Below are 20165 nucleotides of genomic sequence, written 5' to 3'. Positions count from 1 at the left end.
CTGTGTCCCTGTGGCCATCTTTGCAGTTGAGCAAGGGGTTTGTGTTCTCGGGTTTGGGTTTTTTTGTTTCCGTCATCTTGAGTGGACCCTTCAGTGCATTTTTTTAATTGGAAGGTGTCCTCAAAGCTTGTAGAAGGGCTTTGAGAAGAGAAGCTGCTGTGATTGCAACTGGGGTTTCGTGTGATGGCTGGGTTGCTGGATCATTTTAAGATGGTGCTCCCAGTGGCAGGTAGGAACTAATGTGCTGCGAGGTCCTTTTCCCTCTCTCATTTCTATTTCTCTGATTAACTTGAAGATTTATTCTGTTTTTTTTCTGTTTGTTTGTTTGTTTGTTTGTTTTTCAGTTGGCATTAGTTCCCTGAGGTTCTCAGCCATGGAGAGCCCCTGTTGGCAGGAGTTACAGGGCTCTCTAAACTCAGACTTAGAAAAATACGATAGATGTACTCATGTGACGTGAGTACCCTCACAGCAGTAAGATTTTGTGTGGCTGTAGGGGCTGACTTGCTCTGGATAAACCAGTGCTTTGTCATACAACAGCATCCCCTGGTCCTAACCCTGAAAAGCCTGAATTCTGACTGCCACCGTGGTCCACATCTCCCACCGCGGTCTACATCTCCCTCTACAGCCCACATCTCCCACTATGGTCCTTGTCTCCTACTGGGGAGAAATGGGCCCCAGCATTTCAGTGGTGTTGGGAGATGGTCACCAGGATCCAGAGCTCTCCCAGCAGTTTCTTTCTAAGCTTGCCTGTATTTCTTGCCATTTATTTTGGTTTATTTTTTCCAAAAATTGAAGTAACACAAAAGTTTGTGAGGAAACAGGCTGGGGGATCCTGGGGAAACAAAGACTTAGAGATTGTGCTGGGTCCACACTCCTCCTCTCCCCCATCTCCAAAAAGTACATGGAATTGTAGGATAAAAAGCCCTTCCATCTTTTATTTACTGTAGCACCTACGGACTCCATCTGTTGCCTGTGGTAGGTAGTCTAGGCAGACAAATAGGAAAGAACTACTATTTTCCCTATATTTGGAGGTGGGAAGGGCAGAGCTGGGAGCACCTTCACCGTTCCTGGGCTCTGCACCTCTGGAGCTGGGGCTGGGAAGCTGTGTTGGAACCAGGAGCATGGCCCACACTTCCCAAATTGTTGGCCAGCCCTTTTTCTTCCTCTCCCGCCTGCAGCCCCAGGGATGGTCTTTCGAGGACTGGGCTGGGACATGCTGTCACTCAGGGTTGCATCCTGGTTCCAACACAGCATTTTCCTGTGCAACCTTCGGCCAGCCCGCCCCAGGGCATCCGACTCCTTGTGGATCTGGTGTGGATTGTTCTCCCTTCCTCCCTCTCTCACCATATGAAGTTAGTTTCCTCTAGATTACGGGTCAGGAGGTACTCGGGTGCTGACGGATCAGCATGTGCTTTCCTGGATCGGGGCCTCGCATCCCTCCTACCCATCCAAATGGATGTGGGATCCCTCCTGGGCTTCAGCAGTGGGGGACGCTGCGGTGGGGGATGAGACCCAAGCAGCACAGCGAGCCCCCTCGCCTGTCATCACTGCTGTGGCTTTTCTGCTGGCAGAGAAACTAGTCTAGATTTCAGGGATAAATTAAAACTGAGGAACAACTGCTGTGTACTGGGTGGCTATCTGCTTGCTCTTAACCTAAGCCCGCTTGTTTAATGTGCTGGTCTGTGAGGCAGCAGCTTCCCACTGGGAAACAGCCCTCAGCTTTGCTTGTCCCACCCTTGGGCAATGGAAAAGGCTTCCTGGAGTCTGGGGGTCTGCGATCTCAGCCAGGAGCCGAGGTAAGTCACCTTCTCAGCAGAGTTGTTTGCATAGCTGCGGGTGGCTGTGCCCACTTCAAGAACTTCACATTCTTCCTTGTGCCGAATATCCAGAGCAGGCATCCCTGTGCGCTCAGTGTGCTTTCGTTTCCCTCAGAGAGCTTGGGACTCATGCAAGAGCCCAGCAGCTTTGCTGAATCCCACTGGTTCTCTTTGCCTGTCTGATGGCAGCATCATGCAACCGCTCCTGGCCTATGCAAGACCACTGGCACCCCGTGCTTGCAGGAAAGCAGCCCCACATGCTTTTGAGTCCATATGCAATTGTTCTCCTCCTGCTTGCACGCTCCAGCGTGGTTCTCTGGAGGCTGGGCTGGTGGAGCGGGAGGTTCTCCAGCACCTCCAGGCGCTGACAGCCTCCCTGTGCAGAGCCTCTGCTGTCACCCAGTGTGTTGTTTTCTTTCTCGCCAGCCCTCCTGCTGACCAGCAAGCCCTTGTCTGCGTGCGGATTTTACGGTGGTCCCTCCAAGATGCTGACAACCTGTTGACATCCATGGGTTGTGGGTTTTTGTTTTTTCAATTTGTTTGGCTGCCTCCCTCACCCCAAAATGCCAAACCCAGCTCCCTGCTGGTGGTTGCAGTGAGATTTTCATGGCTTCTCGCTGTTTTTTTTGGGTTTTGTTTCTTTTTTATGCTTTGCAGACAGCTTTAATTCCGCTGTTTGTCCTGAGACTCTGCAGAGTGGCAAGCCTCCCGCAGACAGCACACCAGGTCAGCCACCCGTGCTAGCCCCGGGATTTACTACAGGCAGTTTATTTTCCCAAGGAATTTAGTTTCCAAGATAGCATCTGGTTTTTATGAGGTCTGATCAAATAAGGTGCTATGTGTATGAACTCGGGGTGCAAGGGGTGGTGTTTTTATGTTCGTACATGTATTTTTAAAGTTTTATAAATAGCAAAGTAATGAGTTGCCTACTTTTTCCAAAACTGGATCTTTTGTGACCATGGTTTTGCTGAAATTATTACTGAATCCAGAAAGCAAGTTGTTTCTCTGAAATAAGAAAAGAGCGGTATAGATACACCTTGCTACATATCACATTAGCAGTAGATGCTGTTATTTTCAACATCAAAGCAGAATTATTCTTTAGGTGACTCATCCACAGTGCAAGAGGCAGTCAGCTGCAGAGGTTATGGTGAAAACCAGATACTTTTGCAACCAACCTGTTGGCTTATTGAAGCTTTTCAGCAAATAGTAAGAGACATAAAATGCATTCTAGGGGGCTTGGGTTCAGTTTGAAAATAATTTGCCTGGAATAAAAAAGGTTAGAGGTTTGAATTTGCTTTTGTGGGCAGAGCTGGAGAGAGAAGCTACATGTGAGTGTCCAAATGGGCTCTGGGCTTTCATGGGCACGCAGCAAGTCCTGCATGGAAAAGAACTAGAGAGAAACTTGATGTGGAGCTGCTTCTGTTTGTTTCTTTCGAAGCTTCAGCTGAAGGAAAGGAAAATAGAAATGAAAGTGCAGCTCTGACGTGTTGGCTTTTGGAGGAATTTATTGGCATAAAATTGGAGAGGGAAGGAGAAATGCCTGAAAAATATTGTAGTGTTAGAAGATGGGACTCTGCTCTCTGCAGCCCTTTCATTAATGGGTGATTAATAAGTGATGTGCTAATGGTGTGTGGGGACCTGGTTACTTGTGGCTTCCCATCTGGGTAGGTTTATAAGTATCTACGCAGACGTCTCATCTCATATTTGAATGCTATCATCTCACCTCTTCCGCTTTCTTCCTCCATGTGCATCCCTTTCGCTCTGCCTGGGTTGCTTGCACCAGACCAGGTAGGCATCATCCCATGGCATGGGGTTGTCTCCTCCATGGGAAGTCTGGCTGGCAGAGTCCAGCCAGGGAAACCACCAGCATGGTCATCTTCTCCAGGTCCCACCAGTGCTTTGGCCAACCATGCAGCCCTCAGGGGTAAAACCATCCCAAGCAAGACCTGCCCTCCTGTTAGCTTTCAGAGCAGCTTCCCCTTTCCCCCACCTTTACAGAGGCATGTCTGTACCTCTGGATGTGAGTGCTTACTCTCCTCTCCCACGGCGACCCCCGCAGAGCCCACCCTGCCGACAAAGATAACACCATGCTGCAGCCGCCCCTCGGCACATCCCCTGCTCTGGGATTTGTTTTTAATTTCCTCTTTCTCTCCCCTCTCTCCCCCTGTGAGATGTAACGGTTTGGCAGCAGATCCTGTCACCCCGTTCGCTTTCTTGCAGCGAATAATTTCTTCGGGGTGTTGTGTTAGCAGCGACGGGGGTCTGAGCCACAGTCGCTGGATGTCTTCTCAGAGAAGAGTTGAAAAGCAAATCTGTGCTGTGTGACCTAACCCCATACCTCCTTGACACTCCTCTGGGGACCACCAGCAGCTTCCTCAGCTCCTTCTTTGTTTTTTGTGTGTGTTTTTTTTGTGTGTATGTGTGCTTTTGTTTTTGTTTTTTCCCATTCTGTGCACTTTAGCTGTTCTTGGAAATTTTTAACCTATTCCTAGAAAGTTGTATAGAAAGGGGAGACAAAATGTCACTCTTGTGAGACAGATTGACAACATAGCTGGTATTTCCACTACCTTAGAGCAAGCCAGCATCAGCTTGAACCAGGATTTTATTTGCAATGTCACAAAAACATTACCTAGATGCACAAAATAAAAACTCCAAACAAACACCACTTTCTTGCTGAGCTATAGGATTGCCAGGTGATTTAGCATCTGCACCCAGGCTTTGTTGCTCAGCTGAACCTGTGTCCTAGCATCATTGCAGTCATTTCCAGTTCAGTACCAGCTGTCCTGCAGGCAACTCTGAAGCATCATCCATGTTATGAGAATGTGATGCTGTGTTTGGGCACTGTTTTTTATGAAGATTGGAGCTGCTGGTCAGGCGCGGCTGATGTTTCACATGATGAATTTCTCCCATTTCAGCTCCAGGAATTGCCAGGAAGCAGTTTGTATAGAGGGGATGATTGTGGGGACCAGGAGCTCGTGCGTATATGTGTTTGTGCACCTTTATAAGGGAGATGGGAGAAGTAAAGCTGCCTGATAGCTCAATAAAGGGCCTAAGAAAATATAGCCTTGAGCTTTGATTGAAAGCCTGAGTGTTGCTTTACCAAGAAGATGCTACTTGTTGTTGTTTGCACTGCTGCAAGTTATTTACCCAGCGCCTCCTGCCAGCAAATGTTTACATTGCTCAGGAGCAGTTTGCCCGGGGTTTTCAGCAGCCACAACCTGCCTTCCGTTGTTTTTTTCTGATTGCCCATGAGGCTTCCAGCCCTGCCTGACGAGGATGCTGGGATGAAGGCACAGGGCACTCTGCAGCTTCAGGGAGAGCAGCTGATGTGCCGGTAGCTCCTGCTTTAGGTTTTTCTGGGTGCAAATGTTCTCCACAAAACCTTTGCAAAATCTCTTGTGGTGCAGGCAGGAGGAAAACACCGTCTCTTTTTTGTCCCTTTGATCTGTCTCCACCTCGGTTTCCTTAGCTGTGGTCCTGCTCCCAGCAAGGGATGACTCTGGTGCCACAAATGACTAACACCAGGGTGAGGAGTGTCCTTTACCCAGTCTGCCAAATGCATGTTCGTGTCTGAGTTCAAAGCTGTCTTTCCATGAGTGTTTCGTAAGCCATGCTCCTCCATTGCACATTTCTCACCTTTATCTGGACTATTTCTGGAAAGCAGATGCAAACTTTTCATGGGAAACTCTTGCAAGGTATTTGCTCAGTTCTGGCCACACATTGTGGAGAAGCAATTGATGCCTTGTCATGACCCAGGAGTCTCTGCTCGATCTGCCCATACAGAACAACAGAGCAGATAAGAGATAACTACCTTATGTTGCACACTTGTTGTTTGTTTTTTTGGGGGTTTTTCTTGCAGCTTCTCATTTGGGATGAGATGAGCATAAGCAAGGATTAGTTTGTTAAGCTGTGACAGTTCATTAAACTTCTTGGACTTTTTCTCTGCATTTCCTCTCCAGACACTGTTCATGGCTGAGCCGGGGGCTGTATTTGTGTGTGCAGATACTGTAGGACAAGACAGGCAGTGGAAGTTTTCATAATTTTTAGTTTCGAAATGCCCTTATCTATTTGCAAAGCCCACTGAGTGCCTGCAAAACTGTTGCAATTCAGGTGTTTCTATTTTCAAAAGCATGTGGAAGAGGCGTTCATTTTTATTGGCTATTTTTTACCTTGAAGCAAGCCTCTTTTTTTTTTGTCAGAAACTGATGGTTGAGGCTTAGATGTATAAAACTTGGTTAAATTAATGGGAGTCGTGCCCCAAATCTCCTGTGCAGCTTTTAAATCCTCTGTCTGTGAACAAGGAGCCTAGTTAGCAGCTGGTTTTCCAGTCTACCAGAGGAAAACCTTGAAACTTAAAGGTAGAATGAGGGCGTTGCTCACAGGGAAGGGGAAGAGAGCTGTGCCCTGTTCCTCAGTTAGTGCCTCGTTTCATTAACTGCTGCACAAAGAGTGATGTTGGAGCTTGCAGGCACCCTCAGCACCGTCACACCCGTCCCTCTCACCTTTGAAACCTGTGCAACCCCATTTTGGGGGCTTTTCAAGGAGACCCCAGATTGCAGGTAACCATGCATGGGAACGTTCATCCAGTTGTATTCTTGCCAATGTGAAAAATCACCGCTGAAGGGAAGTTATTTGCATGTGAAGCTGTGCCACCCCAGGGTGGGTTTCACCCTGTGCAGAGCACAGAAGGGGCAGCTGAAGGGGAAGAGACATGTGAGCATCTCTGTGTAGTCACAGAAATCTCATTTGATCCTCAGTGGTGGGAAAGGAAACGAAGCAATAACCCAGGACAGTTTAATAGAGTTTGGGTGAAATACGGTTGTTTTTCTAAGCTGGTCTCTGTGCAGTGAGGGCTCTTTAGCCCGTTTGTTGTGCTTGGCTCCGCTCTGGATGTTGGCACCAGCTGCTCTGCAGGTGCATGTGTCTTTGGCAGGAAGGAGCTGGGATTTGGGGATTCGCCTTGGTTGGGGTAAGGGGGGGTGGGAAGAGGAAAAAAGCAATGAGAGATTATGTTTATGTCTTGCAAGTGAGGAAGACACTGTTGGGGAGGGATAAAGCTATAGCCTAGGGTTCAGTCCCATCTCAGAGAGCTGTCTGGAGGGCAGGGTCCCCTCCTGGTGGCTCCTTCTCCCTTCCCTGGAGCAAAGCAGGAACAGATCCTACAGGCTCTGGGGCTGCAGAGCCCAGATGAGATGAGCTCCTGTGAACAGAAGTTTGCCCCAGAGGTGAGACAGGGAGCAAGAGCAAGTATTGCCTGTAATGTCCCCAAAATAATGAAGACTGGAGTGGGCAGCCATTTCCAGAGCTGAGCCCATAGGGATGCAGAAAGAAGACATCTTTGCGGGTGCTTGCCTTTCACCCCACCATGGTTTTCACTGCTGCCTTTGCTCCCTCCTTCCCATCTTGTTCTGTGGCAGTGGGTCTTGGGGACCAGCACCCCAAAGGCGCAGAGCCCAAACCCTGGGTGCCCCTGAGGAGGTGGTGATGTTGTGTTGTTCCACCTGTTCGACCTCCCAACCAGCAATGGGGCAGCCTTCCCAGGGCACCTGGTCCCTGTGACCCTCAGATGTGGTCTGTGGGGGGAATCCCTGCTCTGAGCACCCCTGTGCTTGCCCACCCCTGTCCAGTTTTGGAGCACGGGGACTGGTGGAAGCAGACTGGGAGCCCCACAACCCCTGGGCAGGAGCTGTTTGGTCCAGCAGGCAGACCTGGGGAAGGGGACAATGTTTCCCTGAGTGAAACCCAGCGGTTGAGCCAGAAGCGGCAGAGCTCCATGCGCTGGCATGGGCCCAAGGCATCTTTGCTTCCTGCCACCCTTTCAAATTAAGCAAACGATTCATTTTATTTCTTTAATTTTCCAAATGGAAGTGAATTGGCCTCTCTGGCAGTTGCCTGATTGACGTTCCAGAGAGGATGGAAGCCAGAGGCCGGGGGGACTTGCCACTCCATGCCTGCCACCACCCTCCCAGCAGCATTGGCAGGGACCTAGCCCTGTCACTTGGGGCATGGGGGCCACTTTGTCCTACTAGGAACAAGCAAGAGATGCTAATTTCTCACCATGGGTAAAACGATTGCAACGCTGAGCTCCTGTGAGGTCTTTTCAGGGTAGAGAAGTGAGCCATGGTACCCCCTGTGCCCCCTATTAGCTCCCAGCATTGGATGTTTTATGAGTGTGGCTTTTCCTCTTGCTTTTGTTATGCTTTGCAGAGTCTTCCTCATGCATATATTTAGTCCCCTGCTTGCCTCAAGGGGACACCATCAGTAAATGACACTGACTCCACTGGTGAAAGAGGAGCGGGTCCTCCCTTGTAAGGAGGTTTTGGGGTGGGATTCTCCCACAGGGATGGCCATGCACTGTGCACAGCGCAGGCCTGCCACTGTGTGCCCTTACTTGAGGGCCAGCCACCCATCTGGGTGCATGTATCTGCACCCCTAAATCCTCCCGGCTTTGCTCTCAGATGCAGGGCTCTCTGCACAGCCGGCTGCAACTCTCCCTGCAGCGAAATAAGTGCCAGGAGATGGTGAGGGGAAGATTATCCCCGCTACGTGGCAGCGATTATCAAATCTATACGCTGCATCGGTGAAACGAACGGCAGCCGGTGGCTCACTGCCAGAGTGTGTGGCGTGTAATTAAGTCTAGCTCCCCAATCTCTGTTAAATCTCAAAGATCCCTTCCTAATCTCTGGCACTGCAGTCTCTCTTGTGGTTTTTCCCCTCTGCTGCTGTTTTTCTCAGTGTGATCTTTCCCCTCGGCTGCAATCCCCTGTCTCCTCGTGAGCAGCAGTAGGATAGAAATCCTCACCCTGGGCTGGGATGCTGGAAATGCAAACCCCTAGGGTTTTCAGGCACCGTTGGCTGTCCTGGAGCTGAATCCCACTCCACAGTGCTACTGTGCATGCCCAGGGCTTTTTCACCTTTGCTCAGCCTGCCTGTGGCTTATCTGGAGGGGCACAGCAGCCCTGGCTGGGTTTGCAAACCTCTGAGCCGCTCTGCTGGGACTGCTGCTGTCCCCCATGCTGGGAGCATGAGAGTGTGATTGTGTCATGGTGATGATCCCAGCCTGGCTGTTAAAACAGCAACTTAACTGGCCTTTTGAAGAGGGGAAAAAAGCAATTCTCCTACTTGCTTCACCTGCTTACAGGAAAGCAAGCCCGCCGCTCCCGCTTGCAGACTTGTTGTGTTCCTTGGGCCTGTGCTGCTGTTCCTCTCCTTTGCAAAGGTTGTGGCCATGGGGAAACTGAGGCACAGCGTGCTGATATGATGCATTTGGGGCTGCTCAGCCTGGACCTCAGGCCAGCAGGACTCCAGTGGGGCTGTGGGACAGGGGGACCCACAGATCCCTGTGCCAGCCTCTCGGGCAATGGGGTGCTACCAGCTGCACCCCCTCTCTGTAGCATCCCTGTCTGTTGAAAAACTGAGTCTCTGCTCTCCCTAGTGCTGTGCCCATGGAGGGCACCATGCTCTTGGCTCTTGTGCAAAACAGTCAGCAGTTTGGAACAGGACGGGCAGAACGTGAGATGTCTGCAAGCTGCATGGCAGCCAGAGGGATGCAGATAAAAGCTCTAGTGTCTGCCACTGAAATAAATTTCATCTCTGGCTAATGCAGAGGTAAAAAGGAAACTCGGCAACTGGATTCTGCAATCTCGTGTGAGCGAGTTTTTCTGGGAGATGCTTGAGCTGGCTCATTTTTACGTGTGCATTAGGGATGTGACAACTTAATTGTGGAGAGTTCTCCAGAGGGGGAGCAGGAATCAATAGGTGTTGGGTAAGGCGCTCGTTTTAAGATAAAGTCTATTTGTTAAATTATAGTCATTTGTCTCCTCGCAGCCTCAAGAGTAGTTAATTGCGAGCAGCCCAGAGGGGCAGTGTGCTCTGACCCAGCTTGAAGCACAAGTGCCCTTTGGTGCCTGGGATGGAGGTGCCGGCAGTGCCGCCGGCTGTCGCAATTCAGGCAGGGGCGACCCAAGCTCCGGGGGAAGGGTGAAGGTTATGAATTCAAGCCCTTAAGCGTGTCCTGTAATCCCTTTTCTGTCCTGGAGGAGTGGCAGCCTCTTCAGTTACCAGGGCATGGATGGCTGCAGGGTACGTGTTTCCCAAAGGCCAGCCCAAGGCTACAGGGAAAGCAGCCAGAAATACTCAGCTTATTTGGGCACTGTGAGGACTCGCCTTACAAGGCTGGAGAGTAGTTTGTTAAACAGAAAAAAAACAACAGCAACCCACCCTGGGACCACAGACTGAGCTGTGCATGCTGGGGTTGAGGGAGGTCTCTGTGGGCTCTGCAGGGCCAGCTCAGCCCCCGGTTGGATGTACAAACCTCCCTGCTGGGACACGGCTCTCTTGGAGCTGATGCTGTTAAGCCTTTGCTCTCTGGGGCCTTGGGCTGACATGCTTTGAGGTTAGAGACATGTTGCAGTCAGGAGAAGCTTAAAAGGGATGCTGCCACTCCTGGATGAGCTGGGGGAGAGGGCTTCAGTGCTGCATGGTCGAGTGGATGATTTATCTTGCCTGGTGCATGTTGCAGACTTGCTGCGTGCTCCCAGCAACACTTGGTTCCATGGCTCTTTGGGCCGCTTTGTTAGGGATTGGATCCAGCAAGCTACCCTGCACACCCATGCACAAAGCTGTGATAGGAGGATGGGACAGCTGGGGTTGATGGGGAACACCCACAGCTCTGTACAAGCCCACTCCAAAATACTTGCACATCTGTGTATTTTTGCAGGAACCAAGAAGGTCTGGGCCATTGCTGCATGTTTTCTACTGAACACTTTGCTTAGGGCATCCTTTATTTTTCTCTTTGTTCTCCCTGTCTTCACTGGGCTTTCCTTCGCTCTCCAGCTGTGCAAGCACAACCTGGTGCCATCTGGTGAGAGGTGCCCAATGCTGTGCATCCCCTTGGGCTCAGAGACTTCCCTGGGCTGCCTCCCTCTCTGCCCGGCTTTGCCCTACCCAGATCCTCGCAGATGCATTTGCACGGCTGTCCTTGGCACTAGTGCCCAAAACCAGCAAGAGGCTGGGGAGAACAGCATCAAGATAAGGAAACTAAACAGGAAAGACTCTTTATGGAGCAAGGGGTGGGGTATTCTCCCTGTCTGTCACTGGGGATATCTGCTGCATTGCCGTTGGATGAATGGTGCTCAGAGTGTCCTCCAGAGCTCTTGTGAAGGAGCACACAATTTAATGCTTTGTCATGGGTCCATGCTGTGATGGTCCAACTCAGTGGCAGGACGAGGTGGACACTGGATTTCCCTCCATATCCACAACAGGGCTCAAAACCCCACAGAAAATAGCCCAAGGACAGTTCTTCCTGCAGCTCAGCCCTTCGGCACTGTTCAGGGTGAGGACCTTACAACCACAGAGCCCAGGCAGGCAGCAGCCATGCAAGGAGACCTTGCGGAAGGAGCAGGTTGTGTTTCTCCTGGGAGGTGATGTGGGCAAATAGAGGAGGGAAGGAGTCCTAACTCATGTAGCCATAACAGCATCCCACCCTCAGCACCCTGGAGATGGCTGAGAAGCTCTCCAGGAAGAGCAGTAAACAGGGAGGATGGGAAAAGAGTTGCTCAACTTCTCCTGTGGTCAGTAGGGAGTGAGGTTCTCCTCTCTGCAGAGGGCTCAAGACAGTTTCCTTTGCAGGCCAGGCAGACAGAGGTCTAGCACCACTCACCAAGGGCTTTCAGCCTCCTGCCCCGGCTGTACTGTGCTCCACTGCCTGCCTTCATCTTCCACTCACTCGTGCAAGAGTTGGCCCCTGGATGTTGTGAACCTCATAAGGTTCAACAAGGCCAAGTACAAGGTCCTGCACCTGGACCAGGACAACCCCTGTTATCAATATAAGCTGACAGATGAAGGGGTTGAGAGCAGCCCTGCTGAGAAGGACTTAAGGGTACTGGTGGATGGAAGATTGGACATGAGCCGGCAATGTGTGCTTGCAGCCCAGAAGGCAATTGTATCTTGGGCTGCATCAAAAGCAGCGTGTCCAGCAGGTGGAGGGAGGTGATTCTGCTCCTCTGCTCTGCTCTGGTGAGACCCCACCTGGAGTCCTGTGTCCAACTCTGGAGCCCTCAGCATAGGACAGACATGGACCTGTTGGAGAGTGGCCAGAGGAGCCACAGAAATGATCAGAGGGCTGGAACAGCTCTGCTGTGAGGACAGGATGAGAGAGTTGGGGTTGTGGCCTTTCCATACTTAAAGGGGGCAGATAAGAAAGATGGGGACAGACTTTTTTAGCAAGGCCTGTTGAGATAGGACAAGGGGTAATGGTTTTAAACTGAAAGAGGGGAGATTCAGGCTGGACATGAGGAAGAAATATTTTACAATGAGGTTGGTGAAACACTGGCCCAGGTTGCTGAGAGAGGTGTCAATGCCCCATCCCTGGAGTCATCCAAAGCCATGCTGGACGGGGATCTGAGCAACCTGTTCTAGTTGCAGATGTCCCTGCTTATTGCAGGGGGATTGGACTAGATGACCTTTGAAGGTCCCTTCCAACTCAAACTGTTCTATGATTCTATGTTGTACTTGAGGGTTAATCATTAAATTCTGCCTCTAACAGCAGCTGGGCTTTGAGGGCTGGTGCTGGAGTCAGGAGGATGAGGCTTTCTCATACCATCTCCATAACCAGCAGTGATCCTGGTGAGGAGGGTTCAGCCAGTGTTCCCCAACCTGCACGCAGCATCCAGTCATGTCTCAGGGCAGGCAGCTCCAGCAGAGCTGAGGGTGGAGCACAGTGGGCAGAGCCACATGCTGGGGTCCAGGATATTTGCAGGCAGGTCCTGCCAGGAAAGTCTTTTGCGTATGGGCTGGATGTGGTGACATGCACTGGGTTTTGTTTGCATGCGCGAACAGACACGCATGTTCATACATGCACATGCTCGGAGGGATGGGGAGGATGCCCACACCTTGCATGCCCGGGGTGTGGAGGCAGTTGTCTCTGCTGGCAGCCTCATCAGGGGGGACAGAAGTGCACACATTATGTTATCTGTGCCTTCCACACCCTGTGCATAGGTCTCATGTGCTGACGTCCTCACAGGCACCCAAAGGAGTCATCGAGCTGTGCTCTGATCGCTGTGCGCTGCCAAAATCCTCTGGAATCTGTTCCCCTACATTGCCCCTTCCTAGGTCAGCATCGGGCTTTGCAGCAGCAGGTGCTGAAACCCGTCCCTGCTCACGACCTGCCTCCCTTGCTTTTCCAGCACATTTTCCAGAGGTCAGTCCTCCCCACCCTGCCACTGGATTGCTTTCCTGCCCCTTCCCACCTGCTCCATCCACCCAGCAGCTTTTATGGAGCTGGAGAGGAGCTTTGAGGGGGGTCCTGGGGGTGGGGGATGGAAAATGAGTCCGAAGGAGAAATCAATCCTATCCTGGCTGGGGCTGAAATCTTGGAAATGCCATGCTCCGATCCAGCGGCTCTCGAAGAACCAGGGCCGAATGTGGCACTAGCTATTTCTGGCCGCTGGCGGCTATTCCTGGCCCTGACCCCAAGGTCGGTCCCTTCTCCTCACCTCTTTCTCCGTGCGCTCGGGTGAGCTCAGTGCATCTTGCGCACTCAGCGAGCTATAAATAAGAGCAGCCGTGGGCGGCCTCCGGGAAGGGCACCGAGGGGAAGGCATCCCTGGCTCTGCGGGCAGCCGGGATCCCCTGCTCCAGCCCAGCTGAGTGCAATGGGGGGTCACTTTCCACCCGGGGGCAGTGGGATGCTGCATAGCCATTACTGTGCTTTTTCTGTGGAGTTTTGAGTCCCAGAGCTGCTCTCTTCCCTGCAAGCAGCCAGCGGGGCTTTCAGGCTGAATGGTTGCTTGGGGATGGGTTTATTTTTTTTAACATCCCTTGTGAGCAGCCCAAGCTAGACTCACTGCCCTGCAAGGCGCCTGGGCTGGGATATCTTTCTTTTTTCTTCCAGAGCTCTTTTCTTCTCTGGGGAGGGTTGAGCAACACGATGTATGTGGCAGAGTGCATCCAGGCAGATATGGCTCTGCTGGAGCCTGCAAGCAGCCGCAGCCTGAAGTTTCCTGAGCGCTCTTTTCCTCTTCATTCATCCCTCTTCTCTGCATCTTTATTTTCTCCCTACTATCTTGACCCTTTTCTTGTGCTCTGCCTTCCCTCTCCCTCAGTTCTTTCTGTGCTTCTCATCCACCTTTTGCTCCATCTCTCCCACACCCTCCCCTCCATGCTCCCAGTATTTTTCCCCTTCTCCTGCCCTATCCCCTTTTTCTCCTCAATGCTCTCCCCAGGCCCTCTCTGCAGCAGGGTACCGTTTTGCTCTACAAACACCAGCTGCCTTGTTTTTCTTGTGGTGCAGCAAATGTTTCTGCAGCGCTGGGGAGATCGCCAGAGCCAATGAACAAAAGGACTTTTCATTTTAGTAGCAGGATGGAGGGCAACTGTGCTGCTGGCCTAGAGGTGACTCCCATCCCTGCATCCAGCTATCTCACTGGCATGAGCACCAGCCCCCATTCGCGACCAGAGAGCGGAGGGGGAAGCCTGGTGGTCTCAGAGTCGCTCTGGGTTTGTTTGGAAACACTCGCCTTGTTTTCGTTTGCTCCTCCCTCCCACCTCTCCTGCTGCAAAACTGGTGTAATTGGAGCAGGAAATTAAACATTTGAAGCGTTAACGTGATAATCTGCTCGGTTTAGGCTTTGGGAGGGCAGAGAGCTGGGAGCTGAGCGCACTGCAGCTGCCCAGTGTGCCGGGAGGGAAAGGGGACACAGTGCTGGCAGGGTCCCCCAGGTGGTCTGTAGGCTCTTGTTTGGGATGGTTGTGCTTTCCCTTTGGTCCTGATGGTGCCTTGTGCTGGTGGGACCAGGACCAGTGCTGCTGTATGGCTGCACCCATCACCTGTGGGGAGTTTCTCAGCGCTTTGCTGATGCTGCTGAGGGATGAACCAGCTAGGAACCTGACCAAGTCCCACATCCCCAAGGCCACGATGACAGAATCATAGAATGTCCTGAGGTGGAAGGGACCCTCTGGGATTGTCAAGTCCAGCTCCTGCACAGGACAACCCCCAAATTCACACCATGTGTCTGAGGGTGTTGTCTAATCGCTTCTTGGGCTTCTTGGTCAGGCTTGGGGCAGTATCTACCTCCCTGGGGAGCCTGGATAGAGAAGAGAAAACCTGAAAAAGCTGCAAGCTTTCAGAGATGCAGAAAGGTCCCAGGAAACCACCCCTTGTGTCCCTGGGATAATGGACCCTGGGTGTAAAACACGACTGAGGGAGGTTCAGACCAGGTACCAGGAGAGCTGATGCTCACAGGAAGGGTAAGCGGATGTCCAAACTGACTGCCAGGCAAGTAGACTGGGGTCTCCATCTCTAGAGGCACTGGAGATCTAAGCAAAATCCCATCAGGATAGTTGTACCAGGATGGTCCTGGGTGTCGTGGAGGGTGTGTTTGGGCACCGGGCAGCAAGGGAGAGCGAGTGTCCCGGTGCCTTCCCTGTGCTCCTCAGTGGTCTATGAAGATGGCTGGCATGAACATATTATGTTTTTTTAATTCCTTTTTTTATGTCAGGCTTGGGTTGTCTAATAGACGCTTGCATTGTAATTTTTTACTTTAATAGGAATCATTTGTAGAGAGATCTGCTGAGCTCAGCATCCCGGCTGGAGCTTTTGCATTATCGAGAGTTGCTGTCTTTGCAGATGGATGAGTTTCAAGGATTTCTAAATACACAGGCCTATCTGTCTAAACAAAAGTTCAAATGCTATGCAGTTCACTGGTTCAGAGCAAATGTCAAATGGGCAGGACTAGGCTGTTGCTGCTAAACAAACCTCTGTCCCATTTTCTTCCGTGCTTTCCACAAAATCCTGCACGGATTTGGTGTCATCAGCTCGTTTCTATTTGTGGGTTGAAAAAACAGAGCAGACCAGAGCTCTGGGGTTTTTTGCTCTGCTTGGGGTTACGAGAGTGTTGGAGGGAGGAACAGTGCCATAAACAGTGCTATAAACCCCTTCTCTTTCCAAAAAGCCCTTCAGGGAAGAGACTCTTGACCTTTCCTGAGAAGCATCAGAGTCCATTGGCTTGGGGTGCTGGCAGAGTTGATGCCTTTTCCCGAGGATCTAGGATGAAGGTGAAGACTGTTTGACATGTCCTCTTCTTCCAGAGCAGGACCAGACTTTCTCTTCATCACCCTCATGGATGCTTGTCTTCCCCCTTTTCTCTAAATAATACCCCAAATGGGGGGCTTTGGAGTCACCGTCTGCAGAAGCAGGGTGAGCACCCCATGTGTCTCATGGGTTTTAATGTACTGTACCCTCTGAAAACTTATGTGTTGTTTGCAGACAGGGATGCCATGAAGAGATGCCTTGGGGTACCATTTAACTCCTGGCCTGACCCAATGCCTTTCCCCCTTTGCTGCAGTTTCAAAGGCAGTGGAAGGGGATTGTGCTTTCCCTGGTGATGCCTGGGATAAAAATGCACCCCAGGGATACTTGTAGCCAAACAGCGAGATGGTACCTTGACAGGGACTCATATGCACAGCCTTCCATGTCAACATGGACATATTTGAAGTCTTGCAAGGCTAGATACCATCTCCAGATAGGTTTTGGTGCTGATAGGCATGGCTGGACAAGTCCTCTGCTGCATCTCCACCTGGTCCAGGTTGCTGATGAGCTGGTGGAGGGAGAGGATCCTCTCTGGGTATCAATCTCTCACGGGAAGGCTTTGTGGGATGGAGATAGAAGCCTGGCGTGGGAGACAGGAGACCTTTTTCCCTGACACCTGCATATGGTGCGACTTCGGCACAGCCTCTCGCGTCCGGTGTTTCTTGTGTATTTTCCGAGGCGTTTTGTGTTCGCTCCTTGGCCGGTGCTGGGAGGACTGGATTGGAAAGGAAAGGGATTTTCATACTTCATCTTTTTCTCGCCGGGGCCTGAAACGTGAGCGCCTCCAAGGCGTTGCCGAATGAGGTGGTAATGTGTTCATCAGCTGGGAAATCACCGGACCTCGGAAAAATGGGGAGGGGAGAGATGGAGAGGCATGTGAGGATTTGTGTCTGCCCGTCCACCCTTGGGCAACTGTGGTTTTAGGATGCAGCTGGTGAATGTGAGGAGCGCAGTGTTGTGGAGCATCCCAGCGGTGTTGGGAAAGGTGGGAGCCCTGCCTCAGTTTCCCCACTCTGAGCAGTGGCTGTCCTGGCAAGCCACATGGACACCACGTTCACAGCAATATGCTGGGAGTGTTGCTTCTCATCAACAGTTGAGGGAGACTTGTGAAGAGAGAGAACCTAAGTAAATAATTACCTAAAATACTGCTAAAAGGTGCAGGGGAGAGCCTGCCTGCTGCAGGGCATGTGTGGACCGTTGGCTCTACCTGCAGGGAACAGGTCACGTTTTCCTGGCTGGATGCAGGTTTTGTCCGTCAGACCTCCTACTCGCTGCAGAGGCGTTTCCCTTGACCTTAGTACTCCTTCCCTGGCACAGTCCTTCCTTCACCCACCACCCTCCCATGTCACTATGCATCTGTGGGTCTTAGGAATCACAGCATTTAATTTGTGCTCTTAAGTCTCCCTGGTCCTGGGTCTGTGGGATGCTTGGAGGTGGCACAGCCCAGGACCTGGCTGTGCACCCAGCACTACGTCTGTCTAAATAGAGCAGTTTTAAGTTTCCTTTTTGACTTTGTGGACTCTTCTTCTGCCCTTGCTGTATACAAAGAGCATTTTCTGCCTGCATTCCGTTGCTCCCTGCACCTCCTTCCTCTTCCTGTTTATCTGCCTCCTTCGTAAATTGAAGTCTCAGACTTTTCAATCTCTCACTCTGCTCTTTCTCTACCTCTCATAGCTTTTATTACCCATCCCTGAGCAGACACCCTTTTCGTCTGTCTTTTTTATGCAGGATATCCAGGACTGGTAAGAGCATTCCAGGTCAGGGCATACCGTTGATTTACACCCTCATATATTTTATAGTCCTGGGTCTTTATATATGACCTAACATTTTGTTTGCCATTTTAGCTGTGGCCGCAGAGTGAAGGCTGACATCACTTTGCGGGCTGTTTTCAGCTAATTTAGACTGCAGCAATGTGTGTGATTAGTTCAAAATCTCCTTAGCAGCGTGCGGTGCCTTGCATTTATCACCACGCCGGGGTCCCTCACTGCCTGGCACTGTCGTTTGCTTTGAAGATCTACCCTATCCATCATATTCTTGATTAGCCTAAATAATATTGTCATCTGCCAGTTTTTCCTCCTCGTTGCTCAGCTGTCTTCAAAGCATTAATAAACAGATTATAGCATGCTAAGCCTCGTCCAAAACACGGAGGTGCAGAGAGCTGGCAATTCCTCGCTCAGTCCAAACTGCTTTGGCTGCTTAATAAATTCAAAGTCTGAGCCATGAGGAAGGTAATAGCAAAAGCAGACAAAGAAAAATATGTTGGTTTTATTGCAAATATAAGTGTTTCTATTTTCTGACATGCCTATGACTCTGCCCCATTCCCTTTATGAATGGTTAATACCGGTCTGCATAACCAAATGTGCTCTTAGCGTTAATACTTTGAAACACAACCATTGTGCATTTAAACGGCAAGGGCCTTTTTAGGGAAATACTTAGGACTTTGGTTTCATGGGAATATCATAGTTAAATACAAAAAAAGTCTACAGTATTATTGATGTGCAATATGGTAAAATTATGTATGTGGACATATGCTTACAGTTAGATCAATAGTTGTTATTAATGTGTAAAGATATCATTTTTATGTTTCTTTTTTTCCAAAGGGTTTTGTGGTTAGCTTATATTTTGAGCTTATTGATGAAAGAATAGTATTTATTTTGAAGTGTCAATGATTCAAATCAGGGCAATTTTTTTAATGGGCTGTAACTCTTAAGAAGCATAATAAATTTTCTTTGTCATTTACAGAAGTATTTCCCTTTGCGTTCGAGATGAATGTGGCAGTCTCCAGGTCAATGGCTCTGATTTTCCCTAAGGTAAATTTTGGAGGTGCTGTGCCATCTTCTTCGTGGTGGAAACAGCTTGTAACTAAAATGTCTTTAAAATTCACGTTATATGGGAAAGGAAGCAAGGGAAGAGTGATCACAGCCGTGTGCACAATTTTCCTACGTATTGCCCAAATTGAAGTAAATATAATTCTTAAAGAGCCTATGAAATACAGCAGAAATAGCACGTCTGTGCTCTGTTTTCTAGCCTCCTGGCTTCTTCCAAGCAGCTGCTGCTCTGGCGGCTGCATCAGCCTCAGCAGACTTGCACTTCTTGAGGGTCCCTTCCCTTCACCCATCAGGATATATTTTTGCTCATGCAATATGCCCTGGCAGTGATTTCTGCTCAGTTTTTCTGTGATAAAGCACCGCAAGAGTTGTGTCTCATGCTTGCTTTAACTAAATGGTGGGTGGTTGTATTGGTCAACCTGCAGTTGCTGTGCTGGGTGGAGGAGCAGCCATTTGCTCCCTCTTTGCTTCTCTGGGTTTTTGTTTGTTTGGCTTTTAACTTCTCTGTGTAGAGGCTGGGAAGTGCACCATAGCTCCTAAAAAAGGCTGCACAACCTGCTTGCTTTGAGATGCTGGCAGGGAAACAGGAGGAGAACACCCACCTTTGGGTGGGTGTCCCATGGGTGCCTGTGCCCCCCTCCACTGGTTCCAGCTTTCCTCTTGGCTCAGGAATGTCATGTTCTTTATAACCCTGAGCGAGGGCTGCTTGGAGATGGGAGAGGTGCTTGTTTGGTTTTAATTGTGTCTTTGCACTGCTGGGACCGAATTTCTGCTCCGACTCTGAATTCAACTCATGTCCCCTCTGTCCAGATTCTCACCTCACGCTGGAGCTGTCATGAATATTTGTTCATTCAAAACCTCCATTTCCCCTTTTAGAGGATGGTGGTAGCTCTTTTCTGCTCTTATTTTGCTCAGTAAATAGGAGGAAAACAGATGAGGTCATTGGTGTCTATACAGGCAGATTTGGCCTCCATTTTCTGTTTACTAGGACTGCATTAGTTATGAATAATGGCGCGTCAAACTACTCGCTCCAAGCAATTTATTCATGGGATTTGGCCCCGCTTGCTGTCTGAGAGTTGCCTGCCAACAGGATCTGATTTTTAAAATACACTTACAAACACACAGCCGTTTGCCCGATCTGTTTACAAACATATCTGTGCATCTGGGTGCTCAGCAGATGCTCAGCCCCAGTGTTGGGGCTCCAAAAATCACCTCCTAGGGTTTCGATCCATGGACAGGCAGCAGCCATGTCCTCTTTGAAGCAATTAAAAGAGATGGAAGACAAGAAGTCATGGGAGGTTTTAAATAGCCTTCCTTCTCTTTTTGCCCCGGAGGACATCATTATGTGAAGCTGGAGGCACACACGCAATCCCAAACCTTTGAGACAGGATTCCCTCCCCGACCCAGGAGAGACGGCAACAATTTCTAGCT

General features: G+C 50.3%; 1 protein-coding gene across 2 annotated transcripts in view; it reads left to right on the top strand.

The window, feature by feature from the left end:
* The window catches only part of CNTFR (ciliary neurotrophic factor receptor), a gene marked incomplete at its 3' end in the record, with an annotated part of 212776 nt that overhangs the window by 72264 nt on the left and 120347 nt on the right, over positions 1-20165 (top strand). The window contains exon 3 of one of the 2 annotated variants that reach the window (XM_082074843.1): positions 18649-18716. The exons of the other annotated variant lie outside the window; for it this stretch is intronic. Coding sequence (XP_081930969.1) covers positions 18672-18716 — 45 coding nt within the window. The 5' untranslated portion in view covers positions 18649-18671. The remainder of the gene's footprint in view (positions 1-18648; positions 18717-20165) is intronic. 2 annotated transcript variants of the gene reach the window in all.

This window comes from Streptopelia decaocto (genome assembly GCF_964273445.1).
Source record: "Streptopelia decaocto genome assembly, chromosome: Z".
In the NCBI taxonomy this organism is placed as follows: domain Eukaryota; kingdom Metazoa; phylum Chordata; class Aves; order Columbiformes; family Columbidae; genus Streptopelia; species Streptopelia decaocto.
The sequence above is the reverse complement of the archived record's forward strand: the minus strand, read 5'-3'. Positions and strand labels throughout refer to the sequence as shown.